At 41.0% G+C, this 9060-nt stretch overlaps 1 protein-coding gene across 1 annotated transcript; it reads right to left on the bottom strand.

The window, feature by feature from the left end:
- Positions 1-3620: 3620 nt before the first annotated feature.
- On the bottom strand, positions 3621-7392 carry LOC121065711 (interferon alpha-inducible protein 27-like protein 2B). Its single transcript, XM_040548698.1, has 3 exons — positions 7183-7392; positions 4211-4357; positions 3621-3803 (listed from the first exon to the last, which is right to left on the bottom strand). The coding sequence occupies exons 1-3, from the start codon at positions 7328-7330 to the stop codon at positions 3775-3777; spliced, it is 324 nt and encodes a 107-aa protein (XP_040404632.1). The 5' UTR covers positions 7331-7392; the 3' UTR covers positions 3621-3774.
- Between the last annotated feature and the right edge of the window lie 1668 nt (positions 7393-9060).

The following is a 9060-nucleotide window of genomic DNA, read 5'->3' as shown; positions in this document are numbered from 1 at the left end:
ATTATCACTGCCAATCTTCCAAGTTACAGTGTCAGAAGTTGAGAGGATATGAGTGCCTCAGTCAGCTAAGTAAAGGGAAATCTCCCCTTCTCATCTTGAACTTCTTCCACTCTGAGAAACTCTTCCCTCCTGTTCAGTTGTGTGAAAGAGGTAGCAGGGAAGGAAATTTTAAAATGGGATCCAAATAAGAAGCTGGTATATGGCTGAGAAATATATGTAAATGACTGTATTTTGAGACACTAAAATCCACCACTGAGTGAATTGTGTGACTCCACAAGTGAGTGGATTAATTCTGGCACTAGACAGGGAAGAAATACCCAAGTTAGGAGCTTCCTCTCATCTTCCTTACTTCCAGAGGAAGACAAGCCCAGCAACTATTTCTTCATCTCCTCAGAACAGTGAAAGAGAAGAGAAATTTGTCAAGTGATTTCCAGGAGGAAAAGAGAGTTTGGTCTTCTTCCCAAAGTCACAGTGCTCCTGCTGTGTGCACGCACTGTCTCTTGCCTGTCTGACCCACGGGAATGGGGATATTTTAATTTACCATTAAGAGATGAAACCATGACACAAGTGAGATAGTAAGACATAATTTCAGTGCAGGTAGTTGCCATAACTTGGCTCTCTCCCCTCCTTTCTTTGAGGAGTCCTTGGGCAAGGAATCAGTTTTCATTCTTTGGCTTGCCAAGGACAGGGATACTGAAGGGTGCCTTAGTAATGCAGGAGGCAAAGAGAAGCTGCAGGAAATAACAAAAGTAGTCTCATGTTTTTAAACTTAGAGACTTTGTCTTTCACTCTGCCCACTAAGAATTTGTGAGAATTCCACAAAATAAGACATGAACAAATCAATAGAGGAACAGCATCTGAACCACAATGCAGGCATTTATTGTCTCCTTGTGCATTAAATTACCCAATTAATGTTTTCTGTTGCCTTAGCCTGTCCTAATAAGGCTTGACTGTCGCTTATCAGCCCCTAATCTTCTAAATGATGAGCAAGAACTGCAGCTGGATTTACAAGAGCCTTTGGGGCACAATACCAAACTCCCAGAGAGCCAAAGATCCATCCCTGGAATGATGCTTATTAGGGGTTCTTATTCATTACCATTTACTTCACACAGATGCACACTGATAAGATCAGCCTAGCTTTATTTATTAAAGTGCTATTAAAATAGATACACTGGACAACCAATCTCTGTGTATAATGTATTGCTCAAAAAAAAAATAATGCATTTTTCTTGCATAAAAATGTCATTTCAGATACCACCACTCTTTTGAATCAACTGACTCTGCCTGGTTTGTGAGTTTATTTTTCCTGAAAGTGTGACCTGTAATTTAGAAAGTATTTGAGTAAGAAAAATATTTCCAGAGTTAACTGAAAGTGATTTTTATGGACCGCGTGCATAAGTTAACTAATTAGAATAACAATGTTGGGAAAGAGTTGCTGGTAATGAGAAACTAACAGGGATAAATGATTTTTAATAGACAGTGGTAGTGTCTTCAGCATGATAAATGCTTTCCTGTGATATGATAAAAATAAATAAATCTATTTTACTAAGAGATCCCGCTCATGAACTGTGAGGCCAGTGGGGGGGGATGAATAGATTCATTTAGATAAAATGCTATTAAATTGCCTGTATACTGTCCTGTCAGGCAACTATCGACCCCATCCCATGGGAGGAATTGATTTCTGTGCAGAGAGCTATGTTCTTTCTGCAGTGCATTGCTTCACTGCTATTGCTCTGGTAATCACACACTGCTGCCTCTTTTCCTTTCTCTCCCCTTCTGTCTGTTTTTTGCAGAAGATTGATTGAGAGATGTGAGGGAGTTAGGTTGTCATATCTGCTGTTATTTGACTGTTTCAATTATATTCTGTTAAAAATGTAAATACTTCCTTTCTAATAATGCACATATGAATTTGCTTAAGTGGTCTGCGAGTGAGGCATTCAGGAAGCATTTACCTTTGTTCTCCTGTAGGCCTGTTGGAGCTGGTGCAGCTGAGGGAATTCAAATGCAACAGAGGATGCTCCCTGCTTTAGGAGAACTATCTAGGAGAGCTCTCAACATGGCAGGGTCCAAAGATGGAAAAAATTATGCATATTAGTAATGCCAAAATCACATAAGTGCTGAAAAGTGAAATGAAATGTAATTAACAATTGTTGCCTTGGTTTGGGTTGTTTTTCCTTCTTTTAGGCATGAATATCTTTTGTTAGCTTTCACTAATGATAAGCATTTTTTAAGCAAGCCAAAAGCACTTGAGGTCAAGAAATACCAACGCTGAAGTTGAATCCTGGTTTTAAATCTTGCTGTTATACAGGCAAATAAGAAGCAAAGACTTTAATTGCCATCAAATGATTGCATGTTGTTTTCCAGATACTATAGCATTAATTGTTTGTCTGACAAGTTAAGTATGTGCCTGACTTTTTCTGATTTTTACTCATCCTTACATTAGTTTCGTTGTTACAACTCACTTCAGCATCATCAGTGTTAATACAGGTGCTTGCCAGTTTGCTTGTGGGCACCTGGATCCTTGCTGCTCTCTGACAGCATTTGCACATGGGGGAGTGTATGGATGGGAATCATGGACCTTGCTCTACCTCGTGCAGAAGGGAATAAAGATCTGCTGGTAGAGCAGAGATGTATTTTAGTAGTTACAGGTTGCTGCATTAGACCTTGGGAGGAAAGAGTAGGGTGGCTCAAGTAGAGCCACGTAACAGCCCAGACTTGAAGATGATGCATCCCAGCAAACTGATGGTTCCACCTTTGCACAGAAACACCAGAGAGCCTGCCTCCCGGTTCTCAGTCAGACTCACAGACCTCTGAGTCTAAATGCCACCTGTGACTCCTGAATACTTAATTTTTTACTCCATAATACCTTAAATTTCTTTTCATTTCATCTGGACCTCATGTTCTTCATTTCTTGTCTTTGTTTACTACATAATTCAACACCAATATTGCAGTTAGTTCTTTATGACAGGGGTAACAATTTAGCAGTAAATAACCAGCATGCAGGCAATGAGCAAGGAAGATTTCATGTGAGTGTGAACATCTAAAATACCATTTAAGTCAAGGCATCTGACCTTAAAAACCAACCAAACAAACAGAAAAAACAACACCACAACCTGTGTGTGATTATGTTTCTGCATTTCATTTGCAGCGAACGAAACAGTTCAAAATTCTTAAATATGAGAGCTAACATGTAAACGATTAGTATTGTGTGAAGAAATCTCTAAATCTGTAATTTTACAGAAAGTAAAAGGAGAGGCTGCGTCATGTGGTCTTATTAGAAATATGGGGGGAAGGAGGAGATGGGGGAGGGAGCATGAGAAGCCAGAAAGACAGAAGGAAGATGGAAGGAGAGGGGAATGTATATGGGAACATGTCTAGGAAGTGGACAATGTTGTGTGTATCTGGGGAAATGATGCGGTGGGAGCACATCTGAATGAAAGGCGAGTGGGGAACAGCAAGAGGCTCAGATGGTGAGACTTATTCCAATCCAGAGTACTGTAGCTTCCTTTTACTGGCTTGTGTTTGCATATGCCTGTGCTTCAGAGACCGTTTAACCAAGGAAGAACCTGCCCCCATCCCCATCCTCATCCCCACCCCTATTAATTTTGCAGAAGCATCCATGATTTTAACAAAACCTTTATTTGTGCATGTGAAAAAGGCTTTGCCTTTTATGTTAGCACCAGGCAGAGCAAAGAAGGGAAGATGTCAAATGATTCTGTCAGCATAGGATGAACTGCTTGCAGAGCTTACTTCTAGACTGATGCTTCTTTCCGTTCAGTGCCTTCCTCCTTTGCCACCCATTGCTAAGGACAAACACAAAGAAACACATGAGAACAATGTAAAGCAAAGCTGCTGTACAGGGAAACATACAGAATATCTAAGCATGAGTTACAAGCACTCCCAGAACATAGACCAAAGGTTTGTGTTACACTCAGTTAATAACCTAAACTTCCAGTGACCTTTTTTCCGTGACTAGGTGGTTCAGCTTTCTGTCTCTGCTATCCACCTCCATCCTTGCAACTTTATTGCATAGTTATTTCCCCTAATTCCTTAGCTTCTGCTTCCCACCCAGTATAAAGCAACAAACAGAAGAAATGTTGCTTAAAATGCAATGCAGCAACTTCTCTTTACACCCCTTCCTCTAGTAAATGTAAAATAAAGCTGAGAAATCATTTGTTATTTCATCTTTATTGGGAAGACTCTCACTTACAGATGGACTGGACAGTGGAAGTTGTGCCGCCCCTGGGGACTCCACCTCCATGAGATTTGGCCTCCTGGGACATCATGTCAGAGGCCCTGGATCCACTGAAGATCCCGCTGCTGGTAAAACCTGAGGAATGTGTCGAGCCTCTGGCACCTACAACAGTTACAAAGGAAGTGTTACTGCACTTTCCTGACCGGAAGGAACCTCACAGGATAATTATAATCTACTGTTCTTTAAAAATAAATAAATAAATAAATAAATGGGGAAAACAACAACAACAAAACAACAACAACAATAATAATAATAATAAAACAAGGCTAGAAAATGTATTAGAAGGCAAAGAGACTGCTGATTACTTGACTTGTTCCATCACTATGCTGCTTTTTAGGTGCCACCTTGGGGAAAGGGCATTTATACTGTTTGGTGAACATTCCCAGAACTTAAAGAAAACCTTCAATTCTTGCACAAAGACTACTTTTGATTAATTTGCTTCTCCAAACCACTTTGGATGCAGTTTGCCTCTGCTGAAATCGCAGTTTTACCGGGGGGCTGCCTGAGGGCTGTGGAACAAACTCTTACAGGAACTCAGGGTTGTTGCAGACTTTACCACTTACTGTTACAGGTGGTGGATACCTTTCACTTCACTTTCCATAGCATAAACCTATGCATAAAACATACCTCGAGATTTTGAACACAGCAAGCTGTGGTAGCTAGTGACCAACACATATGTATATCTCCATCTCATTATAAATAAGCCCCAAACAAAGTATTACATTGCAAACCCTTCTTTTTGTGGGAGAGGACTAAGACATTAACAATGACAAATGTTAGTGACAGCCCTTAAAACATTCCTGGAGGATGCTCAAATATTTTGGTGATGAGCTTGTTATAACATCTTCTGTAAAGTGATGCTGAACAATACTCGTGCCCTGCTGCAGAATCAGCCGCTCCCCCATGCATGTTTGTTCATGGGGGAGGGTTTACAGTCTTAATAAAAAGGTTAAGAAGATGTGTTTGAAGAGCGAGAGATTTCAGTGAGCACCTGCGGAAATGAAATCAGACCCTTTTAGCTCTCAATCAGGCAAAGAACGTGTGGCAAGCTCTCCTGCTGCAGGGAGCCAAAGCTCACACCTGTCTTGGCAATGTTACAGACAGAGTATTTTTCACATGGATAAAAGCTCTTTTGGAGTATTTTCTGCAGGCACGGCTAAGGTTTCCTAAAGTCATGCAGATTTATATTTACCAAAAACAGTGCATTTTATAAAAGGGTGTAGTTGATACTGTTTCATTGCAAGAATAAAATCAGGCACCATCAAATGTTTACTTTGCCTCTCTCTCTTCTAAATATTCCCAACACGAGGGGACACAAATGTTCAGTCTTTTATTTTAAAAATTGCAACTTCATGATCTGTATAGGGCATCACCACCAAGGTTCACCACTGGCTATGGCCATGCTGTACCACCATTATCTGTAGCAGAAGGCAGGATTGTGCAATTGTCTCTGCTCTGCTATAATATTAGATCAACTCTCTGGTGGTGCCTGTGGACTGGGATTTGTGCTGCTAATCCAGTGGGGTGCCTGAAAGTAGCTCCTCCTGCTATTTACTCCCATGGTTCTCCCCCTCTCCTGACTTTCTCTCATATTCTGTCCCTCTGCTGCTACCATCCCTTAACTTCTTTGCTACCGAGTATTCAATAAGCACTGTATCAGTAACCTAAAGTCACTGATCAAATCATACGGAGTAAAATTCAAACAATGCCTCACTGGAGTCCCATGCAGCATCTCTCTAAATGACCCTTATGTCACTTACTTCTTCAGTGTCTAAAGAGCCTCATGCTATGAAGAATACTGGCAGCAACATAAGCCACATCTAAAAAAACAACTTACCTCCTTTCAGTCAGTTCTATTTTTTTTTTTTTTACTAATTAAAAGATTGCAGAGATCTGGGCCCTGGCCAGCTTACCTGGCCAACCTCTCATTTTATGGCTGGAAAAGTCAGGCTCAGCTCCATCATTCAGTAGACTTGTAGCTGCTTACCGTGAAAGCAGTTGGCCAGTACTTGACCAACATGACAGTCCACAGCCTGCTGGTGAGCACACTCCTGAAGTGTGGGAGACGTGGCTACCAGACCCCTAAGGTACTAAGGGGTTTGAAGCCTTTACCCAAGGTCACCCTGCTAACTACCATGCTGCAGGGTAAATCAGGATTACATGGGGCTCTCATTTCTGTGGGGTTGTGAGTACTTAGAGTGCCTGATGAATCGGGTCCCACAGGTGGGACTAGTAGGCAGAATACCTTGTGCGTGAATCCCACCGGACCTGGGGTTAAACAAGTGCCAAGCTGCTTTGAGTTGTCAGATCAGGGATTGCTCTGCATATGCAACAGACAAGCAAGCACCTGTGGGGTTAGCTCGTGTGAAAGCCAGCCATGACTATTTTTAGTACTTGGAAACATGCTGCAAGGACATGTATATATTCCCTTTGTGAATTCAGCTCTTGAACTGCAGCTAATTTCCCTCTGTTATAGGGTCTGGATAAGTTCTTATGCATTCTCTATGTGTGTGATACGTAGGGGTGCGTATGAGTAAAGAGTAAAAGAAATCTGATTATTTATATGAAATGTAGGTACACAGATCATGTTCTTGCGTAAGTGTATGGTTTCTTACTGCTAGCATGGCTTTCTGTATTATTGATGGTTCCTAGAGAGAGCGCAAACTTCAAATAAACACTGTCCCAAATCTCATGAATGCCACCTATGTATATATACACTCATGCATATGTACATACACAGAAAACATCCTTACTAGCATCCCAGACATAACATGCAGTTAAATATCCACATCTTTTGTCTTGCAGTGTGATACAGGAATGTAGGAGGGAAGTGATCACTTGACAAGCTTATATTCAAGGTCAAAATTCTGTTTGGCCCCACCCACTAAACCACAAAACCACAAAAGAAAAAAAGAAGTTGCTCATACCCATCTCTTGGAGAGTAGCAGTAGGCCCTCCAGAACGCACGCCTCCCCCACTAGATTTTGCTTCCTCAGACATCAAGTGTGAAGCAAGTGAACCTCCTTTGATACCGGAGGAGCCAAAACCAGCATTGCGGACGTTTTGGTCAGCCATTTTTCCTTTGGGTGGTGTATGAAGCACTGCACAGCCAGTCTTTTTATACTCTGTCTAGCTAACAGCGAAGAAACAGAACTGAAACCAATGAACATGAAGAAAGCACACAAAACCTGGGATCACTCAGGAAACGAAACTGAACCTTATGAACATGCTTTTTCATTGCTGTCGGGAGGGCAAAGTTTATTAGACAAATCAATTGATTTATTCTCCTGATAACAAAACAGATTAGTTGTGTATGCATCATTGATCTGCAGGTGATGTGGCTGAGAAATTTGCTTCTTCATCATTTTGCACTGCACTCTGTTGTAACGAACTCCATCCGTGGAAGATCTCTCTTCTGTTCTGTTGGTCATTTCCTCAAACTTCAAGGACATACAGCACATGCAAAGCTGTCTTTGTCAGGGGAAGGAATGGAAAGGGATCTGAGAAGTTCAGACAACCTGTCTCCGTCAGGCTTTATGCTGGTTTAAGCCCGAAACAAGACCAGGTACCTTACGCTAGTCTACATTGCACATCTAGGTTAAAAGCCAATCTCTTGCCCTCCTTCTCTGAAGGTATGTGTGGTGGGAGGCAACGGTGATAGAGATAAAAAAACTAAAAAAATGCTGTACATGACCTGCTATTGCACTGCCACAAACATTTTTATTAGGAAGTTCCTTTACAAATGTAGGTAGTCATACATGGCCTTCTGAAGAGCATCAAGAGAGCAGAAAAGGTCATTAAGAGCAGTTTAACACCTTTCTTCACCATTTCACCATTTCTGGAAGCTTCCCAAACTGTTTATTATTTGTCTCCCACCTGTTTTATCTGACAGTTTAAAAGTATGGCTTGTGAGGGAGTCTCAGTGTTCCAGTTGGACAAAAAATGTGCTTTCAGTACCAGTTAGCATTCTGAAAGAAGGTTCTTTACAAATAAATGTTCTTACCAAAAGCCTGAAAATGGGGTATTTCTTCACTTTAAGTATTAACACAACTCTGAATAAAGATGATAAAAGACAGCAAAGTGGTGGTCATACAGAAACCGCAAGCTGTTTGTTACAGTACCCAGAGCCCAGCTGAGATACAGCTACCCCCCAAAAAAAAATTGTTTACAAAGACTTGTAAATCAGAACTCGATTAACATTGGATGGTTGAAATTAATTTTCTTATGGAAGTAACCGTTAGGGGACTTCACGTCATAAGAGCAGATTGACACAGCTGTTTTATTCTTCCTCGTGTAATCCTGTTAAAGCTTCCACCTTCAACAAACAGGCCTTTGCAAATGGCATATGCTCCTTTTATCGCAGTTTTTCTTAGCCAGTACTTTAGATAAGTCTGTTTAAAAATCCATGGGCCTCCTTCTTTAGGTAAAGAGGACTATCTGGTTAGGTCAGAGTACCAGAGGGAGGGCTCTCGGAGTGGAAATATACAGAAAGAAGACAGAGCTTTTTCGCTGTTATATAATGCCCGTATCTTGTACACGGTGGGTTATAGAACAAAGGACATAAGGTCCATTCCTGTGCTTCCGTATGCCATATTTATCTGAGCAGTGGGTTATCTGGCCCACGCACCCCTGAGCAGCACTGCTCTTTTCAATTTGAACACTTCTCTTTTATTCATTTTTTTCTTTAATTCAGACATGTTTGCTTTATTTAATTCAAAAGGGGTTGTTTTTACTTTCTAGTCTGCTTGCATTAGGGCTTCTGTTATGATGTATTTTTATCCACAAAAATCTCCCTTTATCTCAAG

Source organism: Cygnus olor, chromosome 2 (assembly GCF_009769625.2).
Source record: "Cygnus olor isolate bCygOlo1 chromosome 2, bCygOlo1.pri.v2, whole genome shotgun sequence".
NCBI lineage: Eukaryota > Metazoa > Chordata > Aves > Anseriformes > Anatidae > Cygnus > Cygnus olor.
Note: the sequence above shows the minus strand (reverse complement) of the source record. Positions and strands in the feature narration are given on the sequence as shown.

Excerpts from the sequence above, each read along its gene's own strand:
- LOC121065711 (XM_040548698.1), bottom strand. The coding sequence starts at position 7,330 with ATGGCTGACCAAAACGTCCGCAATGCTGGTTTTGGCTCCTCCGGTATC. Across the intron at positions 4,358-7,182 it reads TGCTACTCTCCAAGAGATGG|GTGCCAGAGGCTCGACACAT; the intron begins GTATGAGCAACT and ends TAACTGTTGTAG. Across the intron at positions 3,804-4,210 it reads TTCCACTGTCCAGTCCATCT|CAATGGGTGGCAAAGGAGGA; the intron begins GTAAGTGAGAGT and ends GTTTGTCCTTAG.